The 26776-nt window shown below is 40.9% G+C and overlaps 1 protein-coding gene across 1 annotated transcript in view; it reads right to left on the bottom strand.

Moving 5' to 3' along the window:
- Positions 1–8821: 8821 nt before the first annotated feature.
- The window catches only part of ELFN2 (extracellular leucine rich repeat and fibronectin type III domain containing 2), a 176513-nt gene continuing 158558 nt past the window's right edge, over positions 8822–26776 (bottom strand). The window contains exon 2 of the mRNA XM_089681936.1: positions 8822–25867. Coding sequence (XP_089538062.1) covers positions 23059–25479 — 2421 coding nt within the window. The 5' untranslated portion in view covers positions 25480–25867 and the 3' untranslated portion in view covers positions 8822–23058. The remainder of the gene's footprint in view (positions 25868–26776) is intronic.

Below are 26776 nucleotides of genomic sequence, written 5' to 3'. Positions count from 1 at the left end.
GAGTTTAATTACCACCTTAAGCAGCCACAGAACCTGTGTAATTAATATGTATTTGGGTTTAAAGGGATGAGGTGGCAACCCTAGGATGAGGTAAACTGGTTTCAAAACAGCATCCAGCACATGATGGCAGAGAAGTGAGTCTGCGTGGGCTTGTGTGGGTGTGAATTACAGAGTAGCCCTGTTACAGATGAGGTGCCAGCTGCAGATTTTTGCAACATGAAACAACGAACTACCTATACACTGCCTGTTTGTTTTGGGAAACCCATTAGGGGCACCCTATTAGTTAGGAGCTGACATGAATTTAGTTAGTGGCTCGGATAAGCAGATTATATTTTTTTTTAGTTTTACGCTATGAACAAAAAAAAAATTAAATAAATACACAGTTTTTTAAGGTAAAAAATGTGCATGTAGTATTTTTTGTTGCAGGAGCCTCTAAAGCATTGCACCAGCAATCAGGAGATCGCTGCAGGTCTCCTGCAGATCTGTCAGTATATCTGCTTGCCTGTACGAGATATCTGTATCTCGTACAGGCAAGCAGATATACTGACAGGAAGACTCAATGAACTACCACGGCGTTCCACAGAACCATGGTAGTTCATTGAGAACTGCAAGCCGACAAGCGCTAAGGCTGCCTGGACTTGTAGTTTCTTATTCACAGAACATTGTGAGTGATGCGGCCAGGCAGTGGAGCCCCTCATGGCCACATTTTTTTCAAATTTGACAGCTAGCAAGGGAGGAGAAGATCCCCCTGCTAGCTGTCAAAATGGGGGCTGGTGCATTCATAACATGCTACAAGTTACACCCTGAATATGGGGGTACCATGTAACATGTTATGAAAGGTGAATGTGACGGGAGTCACTTTGGGTGGGGGGCCCATGGAACACAGCTCCCTTTGGAGAGGTGGGGAGACCCCTGTCTCAGCTCCCCATATCACTCTTATGTGTAAGTCACCCTGTGCCTGTTAGGGGTACAGGGTGACCTGTCCTAATATTGGGGTGGGGGGGGTTGGTGATTGTTTAATGCCATGTGGTTGCATCCCATTGTTCTATTGTGTGTCTTGCTTGGGAGCAAACTATTATGGGATGTAAGTGTTTGTGTACTGGCTTGGTGGGGGGTGTCTGCTGGTGTGCCTCTTGTTGCTAGATGTGGTTTGCCCCACCCTCTGTCATTATGAAGGGAGGGGGGAATTGTTCCCTTGAATGTATACAGTATATCTTGTATCTATGTTAAAATAAAGTAGACTATTTCCTAGTTTTCCTTCAAGTCTGGTGCCGTCTAGTCTTGTCAGCGGTGGTGTCCCTGATCGATGTTTGGACAGGGAAGCGGTGGTCAAACAGAAATACCCAAGTGGAGTCGGGGTCCGGTTCCGTTACAGTGAACTTATCCTTTAAGCATTTCCCCCTTATAATTTGGTGGAGGATGCTTGCAGGACCTTAAAGAGACATACTCAGCTGGGAAAAAGGAGGAGCTTGTAAACATACTGCTACTAAGGACTATCTTAAGGACTCTGTACTTGTAACCCCTGGAAACAGGAAAACATCAACATCAGGCAAGGCTATTCCTTTTTATGAAATGAGTAAACAGGTTATTATGGAGAGGGTGAGATACCCATGGGTGCCAGATATAAATGGCCTCCTGGCCCAGAAGTAGTCTTGTGCTAGAGAGAGATATGGCTTATAGTTTTTCTATGTTGAAAGTGTCAAGAACTGAAACGTGTTAGTCAGAAGCTGACCTGAGTTTAGTTAGTGGCACAGGCAAGCAGATATTTTGTTTGTTGCCTTGCTTAAAAAAAAGTAGTTTGGACTGTTTCTGTGTGTCCCTGTTTCAAATATGGTTTACTGCTGCCAATACCAGTTAAGCATATCTCCCTGAAAACCTGGAGGAGAATGCTGTCAGCACTTAAAGAGTCAACCATTATTACTAAACAAAAGGAGGAGTTTGTAAAACAGCTCATAAGGGCAAAAGCTAGCCAGCAAAGGGTGAATGACTTGTAGTAGATTGCCCATGTATTCACCATGCTTAGATACATGCACAGGACACTTTATCTCCTTTTTCCACAACTCCCTGGGTTCCCGGACACACCCAGGGAAGATGAGTTCTTCCCTTCCCGCAGGTCAGAGTGGCCACACCTGATGTCAGGTGAGAAACCCCTCAGTGTCAGTGTGGGGAGCTGGGCCAGAGCTTAATAGCACACAGCTTCTCTAAAAAATTGGGTTCTGTGGGAAGCACCTTCCCAATTGCTACCAAAATACTGCAGTTCCAGCAGGGTGCACTGTTTGAAAATTTTACAATTTTAAGTATATGCTAATATCAGTGAGAGAAGTAGTGGTAAGAATGGTGGCTAGACTCTGAGCTTGCTCTGTTGGTTTCAGAAATTACCCCAGAGGAAGGTACTATGGTTATAGGCTCCTTTCCTAGTGGCAAAGCTCCTGGGCCTGTCAGCCTACCGATGGAATTCTATAAGTCTTTTGTGGAGCTTCTCGCTCCTATATTGTCATCTCTATACAATGAGTGCCTGCACTCAGGCTCCTTACTGCCTTCTATGCAGGAGGCCCATATCATATTGTTATATAAACCGGGCAAAGACCCCAAACTTTGTGCTTCATATAGGTCCATAGCCCTCCTAAATTGACTTCAACATACTCACTAAACTTCTGGCCACCAAACTAAACAAGGTGATCGGGTCTCTCATAGATTCAGACAAAACGAGCTTTATGACTGGTAGATCCACAGATATCAACATCCACCAGCTGTTATTTAATATACATACACCATACCTAACGAGGCCTCCAGAACCAAAGCCACATTGGATATAGAGAAAGCTTTTCATATGGTAGAGTGGGCTTATCTATGGGAGATGTTACAGAGCATGGGATTCCCTTATATTCAGGTTCCCTGGCTTGGATATGGGTGGGTGGCCTTCTCTCTACCCCTTTTCAACTGCAACGGGGTAAAAGGCAGGGTTGCCCCCTCTCTCCGGCCCTCCTTTCCTTTGCAATGGAGCCTATAGATGAAGCTCTTCGAGTTTCCTCAGAGATCAGTGACCTTAGAGTGGGATGGCTGGAGGAGAGGGTGGCTCTATATACAGATGATATACTATTGTTTCTAAATGACTGTGGGCCTTACCTCTAGGGAGCACTCCATACTATGAACTCATACTCCTGATTCACAGGTCTGAGGGTCAACTGACAGTCAATTTTATTTTCGGTGAATGAGGAGGGCTTCCTCTTCCACTACCCTCCCTTTGAACTGGGTTGATAAATTTACTTATCTTGGTATTGTGGTTTCCAGCAAGGCTTCTGATTATATGGAACTGAATTTTTATCCAGTATTATCTGAGGTTAAGACCACACTGAAGGCATAGAATAACCTGCCTCTTTCTCTTATTGGCAGCATCAACCTTCTAAAAATTAAAATCCTCCTTAAATTTACATCCCTTTTCCAAAACTCCCCGAGGTGGCAGTGGCTCCCCAAATCCTTTTTTATTAAACTGAACAGACTATTTATCTCTTTTCTCTGGGGCTCCAAACCCCCCAGGTATAAGCTCACTACCCTCACTAGACTAAAAGATAGAAGTGGAATCACTATGCCAGATTTTTTCAAATATTTCCTTGCTGCCCAACTAGTGATTGAGCGCTTGTGGCTACAACCTGACTTGACAAATACTTCTGTTGTCCTGGAGGTAATGATTTTGCAATTTTGGAGGCCATCCAGTTCTTAGTGTTCAGAGGATTAAAATCTCCCCATAATCTCACTCCATCTATGTATACCACACTTTGGGCCTGGAAAGCTTGTCTTCATTTGGAGTCTCTCCCCTCCAATACTCTATCCCCACATACTCCTCTCTGATTGAACCCTTCCCTTTCCCACTTTGCTACTATTCTTGATCCCCCCAGGCCTGGGCTAAAAAATAAAATAAAAACATTAGAGCACATCATTGGACAAAAGTGCTTACTCCCTTTCCCAATTCTCCAATCTAAATTTAACTTACTCTCACATTATTACTACAGATGCTTTCAGGTTTCCCATGCCTTCTGGAGTCAATTTCCAGGCCAACAAGTGTCCCTTTCTTATTCAGAGTTAGAAGTTATCCTTTGTGTGCCAGATCTGGAGAAACCTACATCAGCACTGTACTGATACCTCTTGGTGGCGTAAGCCCAGAGTTATCTTCTCTACAAAAGAAATGGTGGGTAGATATCCCTAGTCTGGATGATTAAGACTGGTCTGAGATTTGGGATTCTCCCTTTTCTCCACTAGTCTGTGCCAGAGATAAATTAATACAATTTAGAATTTTGTACCGGGCTTATTTCACTCCACATTGGCTACACAAGATTAACCCCTCACTCCCTTCAGCCTGTTGGTGCTGTTCATATCAAACCGATGAATTGTTTTCATATTTTCTGGTCCTGCCCTGCTATTGTGCATTGACAGGCGGTGCTACAAATGATTGGAAATACTGCACAAATTATAGTACCCCCTGAGCCAAAATATTGTCTGCTGGGGCTAGTGGAACCATTGGCTCATACAGCCATCTTCTGTTATTTTATGCCTGTAAAGAAATTACATTGTACTGGAAGCAAGCCTCTTTTCCCATGACATGTTTCTGGATACGTTTGATAAATTCCAACCTGTCTCTGTACCAAACCACCTATGCTAATAGAGGGTGCCCCCGTAAGTTTAAAAAAATATGGTCTTGCAGGCTAGACAATGCCTCCACCACCACCATAGTGGATATAGAGTGGTTTAGAAGAGTATTAATTAATTTGCTATGTCTTCTTCTAATTCTAAATGGTCCCTTTATCCTCTCTAAATTTAATTGCAACTCTTTAAGCCTTGTCAAGTGATTCCACCCCCCCCCCCCCCCCGGGGTTTAGTTTCAGTTTGTATTTACTTTTGTTCTGTTGGGCCAAGGCCCTGCCTTTGTGTGGGTGTTATTTGCACTTTTTATGTATACTAATTGTTAAAATCAAATCAATCAAATAGATTTCTAAAAAAAATAAATGGCAGCTATGCAATTCACTAGTCATGGCCTTTGTACTGTATCTCTGTTTAAAACCAGTGTGTTTGGTTTTACAGTTAAGCCCGCCATAGATGGTTCGAATCTTGTTTGGTATTCCAAAGACTGGCTGAGATTCGAACCATGTATGGACAGGCTGAATGTACCCAAATTAGTCAATCGATCAACTTGGGTACAACCAGCCTGTCAGGTTTTACATGTGATTATTGGTAGCGGTTATCGAAGCCACTAGCAGTAATCAATGTGTTCTGCAGGTGGGGAAGGCTCCCCGCCCCTCCGCTGGGAGAGCACAATGGCTTCACAGGAGGGATTCCCCCATCAACACTGACTGTGTTGATGGGGGAATAGAGTGATTTTCTTTCCTGCAACTAGTGGTTAAACAAATGATTTTGGACACATAAAGTGTCCCTGGCATATAAAACACAAAAGCTCAGAGGCAATGCATTTTGTAGACACTTAAGGTATTGCGAATAAAAAGGCTTCTTTTAGTTGTTTTACAAAAAATACCACATAAATTACCATATTTTTCGCTCCATAAGACCCCCTTTCTCCCCCCCAAAAAATGAGGGGAAATGTCTGTGGAGCTTATGGAGCGAATATGGAGCGGCCAGCCCGGTATTCCCCTGTTGTCGCCGCCGCCGTGTTAGAATACAGGGCTGCCGGCTGCTCGGCTCTTCTGTGGCAGCGCCAGGCAGAGCCCAAAGCAGCTGCCCCTTAAAGTGGAGTTCTAGCTGAAAAAAAAAAGACAGTAGCTACAAAAACTGTAGCTGCTGACTTTAAAATACAGCCACTTACCTGTTACTCGGTCCAGAGGTGTCCTCACCACAGCTGGTTTCACCAGCCGTCTTCTCTCCCTGGTGCTTGCATCTTCAGTGTGGGCACCTGGCTGTGACAGCTTACAGCTTCACAGCCAGTGCCCTCTGCGCATGCGTGAAAAGCGCTGCGCTTTGTGAATAGCCCCATAGTCTTCTGGGACCTGTCACGTGTCCCAGAAGACTAAGGGGAGGGAGGACAACTTCCGATTCTGATCACCCAGGCAATCGCAGCGGAAGTGGGAGCATGTACCTGTCAAATTCGGGTACCCGCTCCCCAAAGGTCTGAAGTCTCTGGTCATCTCCTGTACTATGTCTGCAGTCTCTGGTCATCTCCTGTAGTATCTCCGCAGACTCTGGTCATCTCCTGTACTATGTCTGCAGTCTCTGGTCATCTTCTGTAGTACATCCGCAGTCTCTGGACATTTCCTGTGCTATGTCTGCAGTCCATTGGTTCAGAATATTTTTTTCTTGTTTTCTTCCTCCAAAACCTAGGTGCGTCTTATGGTCAGGTGCGTCTTATGGAGCGAACAATACGGTAATAAAAAAAAATATATATATATATTTCATAGCTCCCTACTTAGCTTTTGAAAAAATCAAATATTGGCATTTCACCACCCATAACAACAATTTATATGCTTATTTCTATCTATATGGCATGTGGCAGAAATGGTGGCAGGCTGCCTTGATCCATTCAATCCCTTTTGCAAATGAAAACTGGTTGATATTACCAGAAACCTGCCATGTGTATGTCTAGCATTACTCTTGAAGTCATGGAAAGTAAGATTACAAAGAGACACAGAGAAAGCCTACAATAAACAGCCAGAGTGTGTAATTTTGTCTTAGGCTGGGTTCACACTGATGCGGTGCAAAATTTGCAGCATTTTCTGTGCAAATTCCGGACCGCATCAGAATCGCACCCCGTTCATGCGAACCAATGCAGGTGTGTATGTTAAGTTAACAACACCCCGAAATCGGTCCACAAAACGTGGTGCGATGTACAGAATCCAATCGCATAGGTGTGAATACCTATGCAATCCGATTCTAGTGCGGACCTAAAAAAGGGTCCTGCACCTTTTTGGTGCGGGTGCAGTGTGATTTGAGCTATACAAAATGTATGGCTCCAATTGCAGCGCACACAAATCACATGTGATTTGCACAAGAATGCGGTGCGGTTCCTGTGCGAATCACATGCTATGTACCGCACCGCATTAGTGTGAACCTAGCCTTAAAAACAAAAGAGGTTCAATAAGGAGGTGTATTTATATCTACCAACCTGGGAGTGAGCACCCATGGGTGTCCCTGCCTTGCTTCATGCACAGCTTCAATAAGGAAATTAACTGGGTGACATTTCAAGTTACAGGACTCAGAAATGGTCTCTGGAGAGCACAAGGATCCCGGAGAACCCAAAGCAATGCAGGCTTAAATACTCCAAACAGACTAGAAGATAGCAACAGAGGAAGTTACAAGAGGGCTTACAGAGAAAGTATGCAATATGCAAGATCTCCATCCACTATGTTGCATGAAATCATGACACTAGGTCCCTCAAGCAGGCCATACATATCATTAAACATTTTCGGTGCAATCTCCCTTAGATTGACCACAGCTATATAATGTGAGGGTCTACCTAAGCAATCCATTTCATTTTTATCCAATCAAGCATATTCTTTAAGTACATAAGTGTCTGTACATCTAAGGGGAATTGCACAATCGGGTTTTAAAGTCTATGGTTAGCTTAACACTGAGGTTCTGCGTGACAGTTAAGGCTTTCACACCTTTTTCACAGGCTGACTAATAAATGCTGTCATGGTAACAGGCAAATAAAATTGAAGAACACAAGAATAGAGTGAAGCCTTAAAGTGAAGTTATCATGGTCTAAAAAGTAATAATTGCTACATGTAGGCACATTCTGGTGCTGACTTTGACAGAAATAAAGGTTCTGTGCCCAAGTGCCATGGGAATTGGTTTATAAGACCATCACCACCACTAGACTCTCTAACATAACCCCACTCCAGCTCCTGGACTTCTCTTCACCTTCCTAATTTTAGTCATTTGACATGTAACAGTATTGTGGACTTTTTTGTAGTCACGGCAATTTAACCTTAAACAAGATACTTCCTAGATACATTATGGCTTTCATTTACTAAGAAACAAGTCCAGTATATATCTTTCTTACTCTCTACCATCACATCATTATGTCTGTTTTTGCTGTACAGATGCTCTATGACCAAAAGGAAATTAAGGGTATACAAAGTTGTAGCCAGATCAGTAGAAACTGGCCAAATTTTGATACCTGTGTGCCACTGTCTGAGGACCGATTCAATCATTGCCTGCAGCCAATGGTTGCAGCATTGATCTTTTTTTTTTTAATGCGGGGGGGGGAATTCCCCCATCAGAATACAATAGGAGGGTTTGTATCATCTCTGTGTATTACCTGAGGCCACTTCACTGGATATATGGAAGGGTTTACAACCACTTTAAACACTTTCAGTAACATGTCTACTCTTCTGTACTTCATAGTCCTTTTGGCCCTACTGGGTCACTGCTTTTGCTGTTACATTTCATTAAAATATATGCATAGTTTTCAGTATATTTCACACTAACATTTGTTAAACCACTTACATACTAATGACATTCACATACAATTATCTGTGATCCACTCAGTGTGAGTTAGTCTTATTATAAATAATATGCCTTTAGACGTCCCTTATTATACTGTCTGTTTCTGAAGCTGCTGTGAGCTGTCCTGCATTGCACTGTGCATGACTGGCAGTTGTAGTCAGGTCAATTAGATTCCAGAGGCCTCTTCCTTCTCTGAAAAAACAAGACAAGCAAATGGACGCAGCAAAGTAAAAAATTACAAAACATACTCGTATTAGAAAATGTTATGAAGGTGGACTTGCCCTTTAATGAGTTGGATCCCAAACAAAGGGAACTTCCTTCTTGACAGAATTGTTATAATTCTTTACTGTCTAATGAACCACAAACATACTTCTGGATTTCATAAGAAATTTATTGCAAATATAGAAATAGATTTTTTTCCATCCAATAATCCTTTTTTTTCTTTTTTTCAGGAACAATGCGTGCCAATAAAACAAAATCTGGAAAGACAACAAACCAAAGGACTTCCCAAATCCTTGCTGTCCTCATAAGTTAGGGGACATAACTGCTGGTATCTGCTGGGTCAGAGAAGAAGATAAAATGGGTGTCTTGAAATCATTGACACCAGGTGGATTTAATTCTTAATGTTCTTCAAACAACAGCCAATTAGTAGTGCTGTGTATAGTCTAATGGGGAGCATTCATTTCTCATTAATTTGCTTTAATGCTATAACTCCACAGCCCTCCGGGGATTCTGGGTCATGAAAAGATTTGTCTTCATTGATATTAGTATAGGTATGTTGTGTTTTCTATATGTAATACATTTAGAAAGTCAGTCATTATTTTATATTAAATCCAAACATATAAAATATAATTAGGAAGAGCACCTATGATAGAACAGGGAAGTCAATTTTAAGAAGTGAAATACATATTTATGTTGTTTTATTTAACAATACATTTAACCACTTGACCTCCAGACGTTTTTACCCCCTCATGACCATGGCATTTTTTTGCTATTCAGCCCTGTGCTAGTTTAACTGGTAATTGATCAGTCATGCAACACTGTACACAAATAAAATTAATTTTTTGTTCATACAAATAGAGCTTTCTTTTGATGGCATTTGATCAGCACTCTTTTTTTTATTATATAAATGAAAATATACAACAATGTGTAATGTGTGTAATATGTCCTGCTTTTACCTTACTATCTGGCTGTTTTTCCCCCTGCTTTTCAGGGAGAAGAAACAGCCAGATTGCTGTTCACAGTACACTGAGTTCTGTGTTTTTGTAAAATCATTGGCTAAAATCAGCTGCCAAACTCAGGCTGTGTTCAATCACAGCATGAGTCAGCAGGGGGTGCATGTATATTTACTGTGAGCAGTCAATGGTTAAACAAAGCATTCATTTTTTTCAGTAAAATTGTGACGATGAGGTCTTGTAAAGTAAATAGATACCAAATATTTCATACCTAAAAATTATGTTTGCCGGCAAAATTGTTAAAAAAAAAAATGCGAGACCCCAAAATATCAATAGGTGACACTTTAAATGCCTTAAAGGTCATCAGTTTACACTTTACCATAAATGATAGCCCTAAAATTGTCCTTCTCTTTGCAGTGTGTTCAGAGGTACCTGATAAATAGTAAACAACCATCTTTTTCATATGTGTACACGCCTGACCTGCGCTTTGTGTTCATATGTGTGTATATGGGTGCAGGGGGCTTCTATGTTTTTGTTTCTTTGTTTAAATAAACTTAAATTTTTTACAAGCTTCTTTTTCCTTAACTTTATTGCTATCACAAGGGGGCTGACAAACCCCATATGTAATAACATAGTGTGGATAATAGATTATTTTTAAAGGGAACATCAGGAACAGAGGTTTACTGGTCTTCTACTGCTTTCCATCCTGACACCTGCCATGGAGGCCTGCCATGGACACCCAGTAGGGGCAGGTAAGTCTGGACATGTGGCGGGGTAGGCTGTAGTGCGCAGGCAACACCTTATGAACACTGTAGAAGTGATGGGGAGGCTTTACAGCTAGAATCACTTATACTATAAAGCTGATAGTCAGATGAAAAAATGCATAAAAAAATCATACTATTAAACTTCTCATCATGTTACTGAGATGGGAAATTGAATAAAATATTTTTGATGGGACACAGACATAAAATAACAGATTGGTTATTATGCACAGCTGCACAAGATGCTGTGTGCTCCAGTTTTAGTAAATCCCCCCCCCCCCCCCCCCATTGTGTGCATGGACAAATGATGAAATAAAGAAACATGTGTAATTAAGGCTGACCATAATGTTGTGTTCAAGTCAACAGTAGAGGTATGATAATTACACACTACTCTTTTCTATTCTCAGTATTCCAGCTTAAAATGAGTAATGAACGGTTGGCATGAGAGTGGATGGGACTCGGGGCAGCTAATTAGAGTCAGGATACTCATGTATTCTTGACTTGCCCTGGGGTTATTCTCATATCAATATTATGTAGGAAAGGGCAGAGGTAAACTATTCCTTCTGTCCTGCTTATTGGACAGATGCAGCCCCAAGGCTGTCCCCAAGGTTATTGCTGCCCAATTAGCAGACATGATTCTTAGTTATATCATGCTGCTGCTCCATAACATGTCATATTTAAAGAGTAGTAGAGGCTATTTTCATAGCAAGCATTTACACAATTTTTCTAGCTGATGTGAGCTGACAGAATAGTTTTATTGTACCTATTAAGATTTTTAGAGCTGTTATGTTGTTAATCAGTTTATCTGTTGTAGACTTCAGTGGAGCATTATTCTTGTGAAAAAAATGATGTAAAATATTTGTTTGTCCTGTAGCAGAAGTAGTATTGGGCGCAGGAGAAAAATAAGAGGAAGTGGAGGCTGGTGCAGGTCTAAGAAAAGTGATGTCATGTGACTCGAAAGTCGCAACATCCTGATGCCTTGTGTGCTTATACAAAGTCTTGTAGAGCAGGGGTACATAAGATGTAGTTCCCCAAATTGGCCAATAGATGTTTGCAGGCAGTTTCTTCTGTAAAAACCTTCCAGGAGGGAGATAACTTCATTTTCTCCTGTCAGGATCACATATATACAGTATATATATAAATATATATATATATATATATACTCTGGGTGGAGCTTAGTTTTGGCCAGTCCAACTTTCCTAGTGGGAAGATAAGAGCCACAGGTGGAAGATGCCTTAGGAAACTTTCCTTTCTTCACTACCCCAGAAATGGGCACCCCTGCTGTTGGACACACTAAGGTACACCATTATCTGCAAGAGAACTATTAAGTAACTGAGAACTGGTGATTACAAGAGAAGAGGTGTGCTTTAATGGACTTTTGAAGAAACTTGTTAAAAAAAAATGAAGCTGGACCAAGCCTATAGCTGTTTTGTGTTTGTAGTGGAACCTTATCAACCCTGCCATTGTGAAATGGCACACCATTAAACTATGTTAGACAGTACATCTCATGAAGTACACACTAAAGAGGAAACCCGGTGTACCCAACTGTAGGCAAACTTGACTGGGCTAGGGGATGGTGGTGGATGGAGAATGAAAAGCCTGTCCTGTAACCATGCTTAAGATGTCAGGTCTGGCACAAGAGGCACCTCTAGTCTGGGTGGCATGATTGCCAAGGAACACCCGCAATATGACAAGAGTGTAAAAAGTCCTGAATAACACTTAGCACCCTGTCTGAGACACACCATACATGCAGGTGTAAAAGTATAAGGAATGAGAAGAGTGCTTAGGGGCAATGGACTGTTGATGTGGCCTAAGCCAAGCCTGAACATATAAGCCCTGTAATTTTTTTTGGGTTCCCAGGCATAAGTGAAAGGCAGGTATTCTGCCCGAGGATCAGGACCTGCCCACATTTTGGAGCAGCAGGATGAGCCACCTGGGGGTGCCCTACATGAAGCAATCTGTTGGACTGTCCCAAGTGAGAATTACAGGGTCTGGAGTGACCCAAAGAGATGTGTAAAACAAGTGACATGGCGCCCGTGGCACTTGCAGAGGTTGATGCAGAGAAGCCACTAGTTAACACCAGATTTCAGGAAGATGACAGAGCAGGAATCACTAGGTGTTGAAGGGGTATACAGGAGATGCTATTACCTGTATGCCCAGCTTGTTGGCAGGTGGTGAGGAAGACCACCCCCTGGGTGAAGTGTCCTCAATGCTTGGTGCTTCTTTACACCTTAAGGCCAGAGAACAGAGAGATACTGGACCCGTCACCCATGTTCGACATTACCTATGTTTCTTGTCCTGTGGCCTTAAGAACCCCATTTTGGTTGAGCAACTAGGGTTCAAGCTGTCAGGCCTCATCCATGGAACCCATGTACACACACGCGACAGAATCAGGAGAAGAGGCAAGTGGTGTCAGAGGCCGATATCCCTTGCCCTAGTCTAGTGTTGTCTTTTTCCTGAAGTTCTACCTTACTTACCTGACACTTTACCAGCAGTATCTATGGCTCCCCCTGCTTCCCTGGGCACACCGTGTGGCTTACCACAGGCTGCAGCAGTTGAGAATTGGAAACATAGACAGGGAGAACTCAATGACAGTGACATGTGGCGCTGGTACCCTCCCTTGTGTCACAACTGCCTCTACCATCGGCATCCTGGGAGGAAGTATATTTATATGGGAGGAAGTATATTTGTTAATGTCTGAGCCTCCGGAATCAGGCCCATTGGGGTTGTCTCCATTCTCTCCTGCGTGATGCTCAAGTTCAGGACTTTAAAACATAAAAACTGCTGCTTATACAGGCATTTTGCATTTTTTTCTTCAGCCTGTAGAAGCAGCTCTATGTTAGTCTATGTGTCCATGCACATCAGGGAATTTACAGGCCTATTTTCTGAGCAGCATTTAAAGGCAGAAAAAAATATCAGAATTGCGTTTTTGAAAGGAGCTTTTGGGTATAAAAATTTCTTAACACTCAAAAACGTGTTTAGGAGTGTTCAGCATTTTCAAGTGTACATTGAAAAATAAGCAGAGGGGAATGTTTTGGAAAAAATGCTTATAAGGGCAAACACCCATACATTCTCATAAACTCTTTTGCAATATGAGCCACTATGAACTTTTTTTATGCCTCTTTTTCTGTCTCTAGCATGCATGGACCCTTAGTTGTGTGGAGAGCTGCAAATTTTCTCACCTGGGCTATCTTTGCTGCAGTGCTATTTATGCCATAAAATCCAGCTAGACTATGACTGAGAGTTTCCATGTGTCCCTGAGGGACATTTGATGTCATAGAACGTGAACAGGAGCTAGTTTATGAGGAAGCTGTTTGGAAGCTGTCTGTCTGGCAGGATCACATACCGTATATACTCTGGGTGGAGTTTAGTTCTAGGCAGTCCAGCCTGCCTAGTGGAAAGATAAGAGCCACAGGAGAGAGAGGCTTTAAGAGACTTTCCTTTCTTCAATACGCCAAAGATGCACATGCCTGCTGTTGGGCACGTTAAGGTACACCACCATCTGCGAGAGAACTCTTAATTATTTGATTAACTGAGAACTGATGATTACATGGGAGGAGATGTATTTAAATGAACTTTTGAAGAAACTTGTTCAAATGCAGATCAATTTGACTAAGCCTATAACTGCTTCTTGTTTCTGAGGTGAAACCTTGCTATTGTGAAGTAAAAAAGTACACTGTTAAACTATGCTAGAGGATGCACCTTGTGAAATACCTACTTGATGAATATGTCGGGCCCAGCAAGTATGGTGAAAGTCATGAATAATACTTTGCACACTGTCTGAGGCCCACCATACGTGCAGGTATAAAGATATAAGGAATTAAAAGTGTGCTTATGGACAACGTACTGATGATGTGGCCTGAGCCAGGCCTGTACGTACTAGCCCTGTATTTTTGGTTGGCCCACAGGGGCAAGTGAAGGGCAAGGATTCTGTCCCAGTACCCACGCACATGTTGCTTTAGGGTAGGGACCCCTGCAGTGAAGTGTAGGCACATCAAGTGCCTAGGTAGCAGATAGAGGTGCCCAAACTAGTGATTGGGGGTGTACCATAGATAACGAGGAAGAGTCAACCCTGCCTTGCCAGTGTTGGGCATCTTGGAAAAAAGAATTGTGTATAAATAGTCTGGTGGGTGTCTGCCTGGGAAGTTGGTCAAAATGTGTGCTGGGAGTGGCTGCTATCAGGTGGGTCAGTTCCATAAGTCCTGAAGGAGGTATGGAATGGGCTACTGTATGTGATGGCTGGGACAAGCCAGGAACCCACAGGTTGGCTACTGTAAGGGACCTCAGAGGCGGATATTTTGCCAATAGAACCTCATTCACCCTAAAGGTGTCAACCTATCTCACCAGGAATGGAATAAACAGTACAGGTGACTTCTCACAACATGTCTGTGCACATGAAGGATATTCTCCCCAGTATTCAGCTAGGCTGCAACACAACACTACACAACATTCTTTTTATACATTTGCATTATCCATTACTTAACCTTGACCCAAATGAACTTTGCAGCAACCCCTCTTTCTGTTCTTCTGAACTTTTTATCACCATAATTCGCTATGCAGTCCATTCACTGAACTGGAAAAAAACATACTCTGTTTACTGGAAAGCAGTTATCCTTTGTTGTACCCTCGTTAAGCTAATGATATTTCATATAGACAAACATATTTAATTTTAAAGCTTCCCATGCCAGTTTTGAATATTTATTGTAGCTAGAGATTTTATCCCAAGCTAGCCTGTTTATTGTAAATATATATTAATTAATTTCCACCCTTTACACAGCCCAATTTCTATATGTAAGATGTAAACCAGTGTTAGTAGTCATCGTTATTTCTTTTATTTGTATTATTTTTCTTAGAAAGCATAACTAATCATGTTAAATATTTTCCCCTACATATTTTAGCTAGAATATTATTGGTGTTTGTATTACACCTTTTTTTTTTCTTTTTACGAATGTTTAAATGTCATGTGATGCTCTTTTGTTATCCTATTTCAGATAGTACAAATGAAGTAACTGTTAAAAGTACATGGAATATATTTCATACTGCTACAACCTGTTGCTTTTCACAAAACAACAACCTCAAAAGATGCAGGTTGCCTGTGGGGAAGAATGAATTAAGAAAAAGTAAAGCATTCAAATGCTGCACACCCCACTACAACGAAACCATAGATATACAACTACATTAATTGGGTGGGTGCTTTTGAGGTTTGGAGTATTTTAATCTCTTACACATAAAGGGATTTGAAGATATATGAAATATTTTGAGTGCTAACATTTAACCAGTGTTTAAAATTGAAATGTTGCACTGTTTCTGTGTCGTTATGCCTTTGTATCTCCTTTGTATTGGTAAAGTGTGTCGTGTGTCTAAACCCAATAACCAAAATGTTATATATAGCAGTTTACCAGTCCTTAGATGTGGTGGCTGTATTAGTTTTCTTTTTTCAGATTTGTTTCCATTTTATTTCTCTTGGTAATCCTGTCTATTGGTATGTACACCTACTTCTCCACTTCAACTCTGGAGAGCCATGGTTGACACCCAACCTGGACTTCAAACATGTCTGCCTTTGTTTATTTCCATTGTAGGATAATAGGAGTAGTAGTTTACAGAACAAAGATAAAATTGTTTTGCTTTCTAAGCAGGTTGCAGGAAGTGACAAGGACACTGCATTCCTGGCACGATCAACAGGTATTTTTCTGTCCTTGCTGAAAATATTCTTGGAAAGGTTTTTTTGTCCAACACAGCAGTTGCCTAAACAAGATTAGACTCAATAAACCACTCAACCAGATGGCATGCATCCCCATGTGCCAAAGGAATTCAGATCAGAAATGAATATGTGACTATATCTTCTTTTATTAGACTTTTCTTTTAAAATAAATACTTCCACAAGACTGAAGTATGGTTGATAGTGTAGTACTCAACAAGAGTTAAGTGATAAAATTTGGAAACTACAAATCAGTGAGTTTATTCATGTCTGGCCACATACTGCTCATCTACTTCTTCAAAAAGCTTTATTTAAACCCACGGTAGAGACATTCCATCCTGCTCTTCCCGAACTTCTATTAACTATGGAGATATAAATATCCAGATTTTTGCGGACCTATCGTACGAGACTTTGTGGAGAAGAAGAGCTTTGAGGCCCCTATTAGAGCAGATGAGATCAAGAAATGTCCATTATAGATGGGGTAACCCAGAGTGTCTGATCGGATGGAAGAACGGTGTTACAGCATATTTGAGATTTCCCGAGGACTTAAGAGACTTCTGTGACAGACTGGAACTGCAGAGAATAAGGATTAGTGGGTGGGAAACAGAGATTGAAATAGGCATTGGGGGAAAAGAAGTATGGCAGGAAGTAGGTAGGGGGGAGGTAGCGAGGAGTTAGTTGGGGTAGTATGAGTTTTTTTTTTTTTCTCTTATCCCCTAACTTTCTCCTCAAATTGTACCGTTAAGGTTAAAAGATTTAAAGCAAGCGAGGGAATCGGTGGTGGTCGGAGGGTGGGTAAGTCGTACATGGGAGGAGTTCAACCCCAAGGTTTAAAAATAAAATCAAAGGTGGTATCTCCATCCTGCTCTTCCCTTCTTAAGCATTTTGCTCCCTGCTGGGGCTTAATCAAAGAGTAATGGATGTATGAAGGAGTGTTTCTGCCAAAGGGCTAGTTCACATTGGATGCAGTCCAGTGTGTTTTTTTTCTACATCAAAAATGAATGCACAGTATTTTCCATGTATTCTGATGGCACTAGTTCACACCAGCGCAGTCAGTTCCAGTCAGTTTCCTGTGCAGAAAAAAAAGTAGAACATGCTGAATTTTTTCTGCACAAAACTATACTGGAACATAGCAAACTGCATCAAAACTGTGTGGTATGAACTGTAAGCAAAAACGTATCTGGAATGAGGGCTCCTTGACCCCCATAGGGGGAGTGATGGGGTCATGGTTTGAAATTGGGTGTGGTGATACATGCTGTGTAAATTGGCCAAAGTCTATTGTTCAAATGACTTGAGGTGATTCGGTGGAGCCTGAACTCAATTATAATGCTGTTCTGAGGTAAAATCTTGACATTTGAAGAACTGCATTTTGGAGGAGTTGCCCACCCTATTGTTGATGTGTCACAGCTTTTTCAGTGGATTGTGGACCGTGCCAACAATAAAGTTGCCAGAATGGGCCAAGTCCCTTGATTGGAATGTTGGAATTGGTCTAATGTCTGTCCAGCAGTTATGATAAGGACAGGCCCCTTTAGACTTCTTTAACCCCTTTACGCCTAAGGGTAAGCACAATTTTGCAACTTTGACATGTGTTAGCAAAACTATCCATATCATCACAACTACTTTGTGCATCCAGGTGTATTATACCTTGTTTTTTTTCAGGACAAATTGGGCTTTTATTTGGTAGTAAACTGTAATCGATATCTCCTGATTTCTTTTTATTACCAAAGGAAAACTGGCCCAAAAAAGTAAAAAAAAAACTTTTTTCTAATTTAGCTGTATGTTTCTTGCTACTACCATAACCTACCACCAAAGAACAACCCAAAATAATTTCTCCTGCTCCTGGCGATTGCAACGATACTACATGTGTGTATGTTAGCAGTTGTTTGTATCCATAGTACAGGACAGAAACCATAGTGCGCAATTTTCTCTTTTTTTATGCTTCCACTAACTGACATTGATACCAATTTAAAAATAAAAAAAACCCTGCCCCCCCCCTCAAAAAAAAAACTGACCCCGACCTTTGAACCTGACTAAAACACTAACCCTGGCACAGACCTACATCAAACCTTGATCTAGGTATTTTTGTTTATGTTTTAATTATTTTTATTTATTAATTTATTTATTTTTTGCACACTTTTTTTTTTTATCACTCTGAAAGGACAGAGAGAGATACAATGTATCTCTCTCCTCCATTCAGAGAGAGAAAACAAGGTGGGGCGGGCTTCGCAGTGACTGATCAGAGATGTACAATGTATCTCTCTCCTCCATTCAGAGAGAGAAAACAAGGTGGGGCGGGCTTCACAGTGACTGATCACTGTGACAGTTAATCAAAGGCTATCATAGCGATCAGGTGTCCTGGAATTGGGAGTTCCAGGTCCTGGCTCTCAGTGACACCCTTTGTGCTGGGAGCATGCTGTGCGGCCGTGCGGTGCGCTCCCAGCAGAAAGTCAGGTATGCAAATTAGCAGCCCCATGGAAAAAAGCCCAGTTCTATGAGGCTGCTAATTTGCGTGCGGTCGGCGCCAAGGGGTTAACCCAATATTATAAATGTGCTCACAGTACAACTGTGACTGCCACTGGTTAAAATGGTTATTTTGAATTGGTCCATGTTTGAATTTAAATAGAGGTGTGGCCTTGCCCTTTTTTCCAACTAAATTGTTCTACGTGTATTTTTCTTAGATGGGGGCAAGGTTGAGGCAATATCAGTTGGGATTCGGGCCTATGCTCATCAGTAGTTATGGCTCCGGAGTGCATTTTTGTGGTGTGAACTGGCCCTAAATAAAGATTTGTGAAGAAGATGAGCAATGTGTGGCCTAATGTTATTGAATTTGCAGTTGATAGGAGGTGATGAGGTCTGAAGTTGGCTGAGCACCTGTAGCTGTATTATGTGATTTTACGGGGAAAAAAGGAGTGGAGAAAGTATGATGTACCTTTTACAGATCAGTGAGCTTGACTTCTGCTGTGCGCAATGATTTGAATGGATCCTAAAGGGTTGATATACAAAATTATATAAAATATATAGTAAAGAATAATATAATAAGAGAGAAACAGCTTGAGATTATGAAAGATAAGTGAGGTAATTTTTTTTTAATAAAAAAAAGATACGTGAGGGAGATAGCCATCAGAGTTTTCTTGCTCTTGCTGGCTCTCACATGGTCTTCTTTCACAGAGTTTATTTTTTGCTACTGTAATAAACCTATTCAAATAAAAAGCGCTGTGGGGTAAATAGAATAGCTATAGCATATAAATGATTACATTCTAATTTACCTCTCCCTATAGCAGTGTACCTTCATCTCTCCCACTAGATACCAGCAGATTCCCAGCAGGCAGGATGTCACCACATATCACTGCTGGACATACATTAAGAGTGAACTGTGCCAAGTGCTTTTATTTATTTTTTTCTTTACCTTTTGTGTTTTTTTGTTCTTTTTGTTTTTTTGTTTTTTTTGTTTTTTACACTAATGCATGCAAAAAATACAGTTCCCATCTCCTCCTTTGAAAATTATTGGCCTAAAACCTTGTGTACAAGTCCCTCCATCCCTTTCTCCCAAACCCTCCCGCACTCCCAATTCCACCCAAAAAAAAATACAAAATAAAAAATCTTAAAACAAGAAGCCAAAAACAATTCATGTCTTTGAAAATACAGCAAAAAAACATAAAGTGCTCCTTTCACCTACCAACAATGGATGACGCCATTTTGTGTTCTGAATCGATATTCGTGAAGCAGTATTCACTGATATCACCACTTTCAAGTGAGCTGATAGGCTGGATATTGGTTTTGATTACAAAATGGACACGCCCACTGCTTGTAAGCAATAGGTACAATTATAAAGATAAAAAATAACCTAAGGAATATTAGTCAGCTTCTAAAAAGTCAAGAAAACACAGGGCAATGTAGAGGTGACAAAGGTAAGCCCATGCACTAGAGTAAGTGATGTTGCAAGCTGACTTCGTAAAGTGGAGGACACCAGGGAGAATATATAAAATAGGTCAATATCATCAATTCAGGAGGTAACAGAAAAATGAAAGCTCCTATTTAAGATGTTTCTCTTTATTAACCTGTAGTGCGTATGTCTCCACTGCTGGGTGATACTGTGAGGCTGAATTTAAACCTTGCAATCTGTAAGTCAAACATACATCTTTCATTACAAACTGAGGAAAATGTGCTAAAACTGCAGCATGCAGCGTTTATTTTATAAAGTCGATATCTTCTGCTTTCAATTAAAAATATGAATGCTTAACACAAATCAATTTAACCAGTAAATTCATAATTCTTTGTTTATAGCCAAAGCTAGGCTTGTCTATATGGTCTTGCTATTTAGGGTCCAAAGGTTGCAATTGTTCCATCAAACATGGCAGGTATAGGTAATTGTAAGTGCCATTGCAATAGTATAATGACTTTTCAATGCCTATAAATGAATGAAAAGACTTAAAGGGGACCCCTGTAAGGAAAATGAGCAGAGCATTCCTGGGTCCATAACCTTCTGCTTCTAATCATTAAAGTGTTACTAAATCCAGGACCCTGCATTCACTATATCTGATCTCCCACAGTACACACAACATGGAAGTGCAATTATTTTAGTAGATACTGTATAAACTACTAAATACCTTTTCTCCTCAGCAGTTGAAGCAGTCTTGGAACTTCTATCAGTGTCCAGCAGAGTACATGTGAAAGCTTGTAGGAGGAGTTTTCATTTTGCTCTAGGAGGATGCAGAACCCCTGACCTCTGTCTGGACAGTGCTGATTGAACCTTTCCTGATCACATGCACTCTCCCAAGAAAAATAAAACTCTCTAGCACTACACCAAACTGCTTTTATGCAGAGTGACTTCACATTATATGTCTTATCAGGAGATAAGAGGGGGACACTGGAAGAAGGGGAGGATCAGAGAAGACAGGATCAAACAGCATTTTTACATAATACAGAGGATCAACCATTTAGGTTCCACAATGAGTATAACAAGCATGCTTTACTGCATATACAGACTGATTTTACTGTTGTGGGTTTAGTAACACTTTAATACATTGAACTGAATACGTTAGGCTGGCTGTGCTAAAAAATTCCTGTTAGCCAAAGATCCAGTTTAAGACTAGACCTAAGCAAAAGGGAGCATGGTGCCATTTTTACCTCCCATAGTAATATATATTTGTTCATGCTACTGTATTTTTCCTGACCTAGAAAAACTTGACAAAGTCAGATATCTCACATTTTGGATAGCAAAATCCAAAATCTTTATGCATACAATAAATTAACTTATGGGTCTGCTCTGTTTAAACTGAATTAGCATGTTTCTATAAGACCACAATAGTATTGCCTTTGTTGCAGTAGAACAGATCTGGAAATATATTTGAAGATCTCTTAGATTGTAAGCTCTAAGGAGCAGGGCCCTCTAATTCCTACTGTATTAAATTGTATTGTAATTGTACTCTCTGCCCTTATGTTGTAAAGCACTGTGTAAACTGTAGGTGCTATATATATCCTGTATAATAATATTAATAATAATAAGGGGCCATGAAGCCTGTCTCAATATGGGCTTCTTAATGTTTTGAAAATTTATATACAAAATTCCATTGGTTTTCTATTGTGATGTACCTTTTTAAAGTGATCTTAATAAATGCAGTAAACTTTTTATAGGTTCTCACAATAGTTTTCTAATAACTATGTCCAACTGCAGAACCATGGCTTTGTTTGCTTTGCTCATACTTTTTTCAATGATCTCCCATGATATTACTTGCCACATTCCTTGCAATATACATTTTCCAAAGGTTTTTAATTGAAAGAAAACACCAAACAAAACATATTGTAGCACATATATGTTGGGTGATTGGCCATTGCCTTCATCAACACCTTAGTTTTTGTGGTTCACCGTCTGCCAAAAAATGGAAAAACCCACATAACTGTTTTACCTATATTAGTCCATCAGTGTCACTAGCTTGTCTGTGATGTACAGAATTATAAACCATTGCAGATATACTTTGTCCTACAATGGACAGGCCTATGTGCTGCTGTTTGGGATTTGGTGCTTGAAAAACAATATACGAAGTGCTCACAATTGAATATTATGCAACTTAATCTGGTTTCAGTTCCCCTTTAATACAGATGCAATAGCATGTCAAACACTATGCTGAGTTAGCCACTTCTTTTAGAAACAATTCCTAGTTGCTATCTAGGCTAATGCGTCTTCCTCCCCCAATTCTTTGTAAGCACACCTTCTCCCAGCAGCATGCACACTTCAAATAGATTAATTTCTTCTGAAATTTGGAACATGCCTGAAAACTCTCAGTTTGAGATCTTACTCTCACTTTAATACAGTTTATTACGATCACTCAGTTCTTTCTTTTTCCTAGCTATGATAGTTACCATACCAGTGCACCCTGCAGTATAGATATAATAGCAATAGTTATTTTTATCTTACGATGACAGGTATCATTTAAGGTCACTGTAATCATTAATGTAAGCAGAATAGCCTTTTCTCCAAAGCTCTTGGTATAAAAAATCCCAGTATCATTAAACTGCAGATCCACAGCCAATTTGTGTCACAAAGAATTGCCTTCAATTCATACAAACATTGAAGAAAAAACAATATAAGAATATTATTCTACATGACTGACTTAATAAGAGATGGCTATTTTCTTCATTGCTAGAGCTTGAATTCAGCTTGCAACATTTTGGGCTATAGATTTTTTATCATAATAATATTATTAATAAAAATAACTCTAAAACCAAAATGTATAAATGGAAAGTCACCACTACAGTGTATGGAGCCGAGGGGGGAAAGTGTTAAAAAAGGGAGGAGGTCTGTGCCAGAAAATTCCCTGTGCAGAACTCAGAAATCTAATTTTCTCCCCTCCTTTTACGAGGGTACATCCCCACCTCCAATGTAAACTTTAACTGCAAACTGCGGTGCCTCAGCACCACAATTCTCAACATGTCCACAGCCCTGTCCGGCCCTTAGCACCCTCTTAGGTGTCAGTTACAGTTTCTGCTGAGCAGACACTCCTTTCCAGTAATCCAAAATGTCGTGCAAGTCCTCTCCTTTGGCAAACTGAACTTTTTTGCGCAAAGCATGTCCAGCTGCTATGTAGACCTCTTCTCGTGTGTGTTTTTTGTAAGGACGGAAGCGCTCCCATATCTTGTGGGTGTTTTCAGTTGAGTATTCTGGGCTAGAGGAGTATCCAGAGAAATGGTGTCTGGGTGACAGCTGGGAATAGCTGGAGTCTCTCTTGGAACGAGAAAGGGGTTTCAGGAAACTCACTCTCTGGCTTAATGTATCAGCACTTTCCTCATAATAAAGAGCAGGGAAGGAGTGACGATGCTCACTACAGTGATAGGAAGGCTTGACATCTAAATGGTGAACTCCCGCAGAGGACACAAGAGGAAGGCGGTCCAAGGGACTGTTGAGGGGGCTGCTCTTCTCAATATATTTGGAGTCACACTTTAAAGGCTGATCAGGGACATCCAAGCTAAAAACTCTGGCACTCTTAATGGAGCCACTAGACGAAATGCTGCAGCGTTTCTTTGCCACTGTGGCAGCATCTGCACTCAGCTGGCGCTGAAGAGGATGAACACCCTCCTTGTAGGGAGGAGAGAGGAAGCTCAACCTTTCCAAATGACCCGAAGAACTGGCTGGAATTGACTGGCAATCGTAGCCCAGCTCCGGGTCCCCTCCCCCTAAAAAAGAAGCCGTGTCAAGTTTTAGGGCATCAATACAATTATTGATAATTTGGTTCACTTTATCCACTTCTTTGGCAATAGTGGATATTTCAGCTGCTGAGCCTTCACCATTGTCCAATTCTCGAAAGTCTTCTTCATCTTCTTCTCCACCTGGAATACCTCTTTGATTTCTGTCTAGTCCTTCCACACTTCGTACTTCCATATAATTTGTGCCCTTTGGACCTTTTGGTGTTCCCATCTGAGAGTTCATTGGCTTAGAAGACATTCCTTTCTCCCCTCCACTTCCAAGCCCACCAACTGATGTTGGAAGTGAAGATATACGGGAGATTGGAATAGGATGTTCTGAGAGCTTCTGGGAAGAATGACCTCCAAGACAAGGGTCAACATCTGAACCATAGCGCATTTCAAGAATAGTCTTTTTCACATTGAGGGATTTTTTCTTCTCTTCTTGCATTCTCTTTTTTCTTAGACAGTAGTAGACCACTCCCAAAATGATGACCATGCCAAAGAGGCAACCTAATATAGTCATAATATAGTGAGTGGTGGTGGAAGTGTTGGGAGAAAATTCTTCCTTATCCTTGGACCGAGTAAAAACAAACAGGCAAGTATGGTTGTATCGCTTTGAGTTCCGAATGGATGCAACACAAAAAGTATAGTTAACATGAGCCTTCAGCTTATCCAAGGTAATATATTCTTTCTTGTGCTTCAGGGTTGTAACATCATATACAAAACTGTTGTTGTACTGTACCAGAATGTACATCTTTTTATAAGGAGATGGAATAGTGACGATTAGAGTAGCTGAACTTCCTGTTACATGGTGAATTTCAATAGTGGGTATGCCAGAAGAATCTGTGGTAGAAGTGGGGGTTGGCTCAGATGAAAGAAGATCCCCAGGACTATAACCAGAATTTTCATCTGTATCAGGCAAGGAGTTTGGTATGAAAGGGGTTGGCCTTTCACGTGGTATATAGCCTCCATTCTTGCACTGAGCTTGGAGGACAGTTATAGCATTTCGACTATGGTGAAGCCTTGGGCTGAGAAGAGGGTAACCAGAAAATTCTCTGGGGCTTTCACATTGCAAGCGGTCATAATTACGAGTAAAATTGTTGAACATGACTAACCAGCCAAGAAAGCCATAAAGTTCACAATTGCAATGAAAAGGATTTCCTGCCAGTTCACATGCCATTAGTGCTTGAAGCCCGACAAAGGTAATACCATCTAGCTTTGTGAGTCGGTTAGAGGATAAATCAATGCTTATAAGGCTAGGACATTCTGAGAAAGCTCCTGGTGTTACCACCTCTATCAAATTGTGCTGCACAAAAAGGAACTGTAGTCTGGGCATACCCCTCAGCATTCCCTCTGATAAATTGGTCAATTTATTATACCCAAGCTGCAGGATTTGTAAGTTGGATTGTCCCAAAAAGGCTCCATCCTCAATATATGAGATCTCATTTTTTGTGAGATTCAAGTCTGTTAGATTTCCAAAGCGGGAGAGGGAAGCATAGCCAATAATCTTTAACTTATTTTCATTAAGCCTAAGATCATGAACTGTACTGTTGATATGCTGAGGGATGGTTTCATATGGAGGTTGATTCTGGCTACAGATGGCTAGCCAGACATAACCTTTGTCACCTTCAATCAGCCAGCAATCACTCTCTGCCCCTGGTGGGAGGTACCAGAAGAAAGGAACTAGTGTCAAAAAGAACCACCAGTATGACATGTTGCAAAAAACAAGAATGATGGGCCAAAGGAAGATATGATATCCGACTGCAGATTTGTGCCCAAGCTTAGCGCAGTCCGTTTATAACAGTCCTAGACAAAATTCTGCACATCATGTTCTATGGGACAGGATATGAGAACAAGTCTCTTCTCAATAATAGTATCTGATCAAACAGCTAGCTCCCGGTGAGCAACCAACAGTTACTCGTTTGTGTTTCCCAGTGTTTTTCTATCAAGCCGTGGAAAGTTAAAATGAACGGAAAGGGTGACAGGGAACAGAAGACAGAGATTGTGTATATAAGTGTGCCAGCCGCCTCTGTGCCCTGGGATGTAGATTTCAAGAGATGAATCCGTCTCTGTTTCTGTCCGTCTCCAGCTGCCACCAGAATCTGAAAGAAAAAGAGACAAGGCTATGTCAGCAGCGAAGGAAATAGGAGGGAGAGAAGGAAAGAAAGGCAGATGCTCGGAGGTAGAAAATAAATGGATATACAGAAGAAAGACAAAAAGTCAAATACGGGCATGTAAGAAAGAGATGCTAGATTTTTGAGGATATAAAACCGAGATAACAAGAAGAAAATTTGGAAAGCAGAGAAAGTCAGGCAAGTGGAAATAGGTGATAAAAATGTAAATGATCCTCACACTGCCAAGGAGGGGGAGACCAGCAGGGAGATTAGAGGGAGATATAGCAGTAATCAAAGGCAGTGGGTTGAAAGATAAAGAGGAAGAGAGTGAAAGAATGAAGAATGTAGAAGCTGATGAAAATTAGAGTACATAGCAGGCTGCAAGATACAAAACTATATCCGACCAATCAGATGCATTTCTAAGCTGTAAAATAAACATCAACAAAGCTTATCATTTACCAGGATTTTTACCCCCTATTTCTTTTGTTTTTATAGTGGAAAATGCTCCCTGATGAATTCAAGATACATTGCTGCTACATCTGACACAGTCACACAGAAGATAAATATAGGTCATTGCTGTGCACAGAAACTACATTCCCCTTGTATTGATATATGAGGCTATTATTTGCTGTGTGAGAGAAACTATCATTCTCTAATTGCCATATACTTAAAACAAACAATAGCAATTTAGCGGCTGCATAGATGGCTGCATGGGCAGGCAGTGTTTGGATTTGCCTTGAACAAGAGCGCTAGGGTCAAAAAACCTGCACAGATGTTCGCTTGCAGAGCAGTGTCAATGTGAAAAAAGCTGTTTGTTGGCTCAGAGAGGAGGGGGAGGGGCTGGTTTGTAGAAAGCCTCCTATATTCTATACAGGGTACATACATCTCTTTGCAGCA

This window comes from Staurois parvus, unplaced genomic scaffold, assembly GCF_062004578.1.
Source record: "Staurois parvus isolate SC_StPar_1 unplaced genomic scaffold, SC_StPar_1.0 ptg000282l, whole genome shotgun sequence".
Taxonomy (NCBI): domain Eukaryota; kingdom Metazoa; phylum Chordata; class Amphibia; order Anura; family Ranidae; genus Staurois; species Staurois parvus.
The sequence above is the reverse complement of the archived record's forward strand: the minus strand, read 5'-3'. Positions and strand labels throughout refer to the sequence as shown.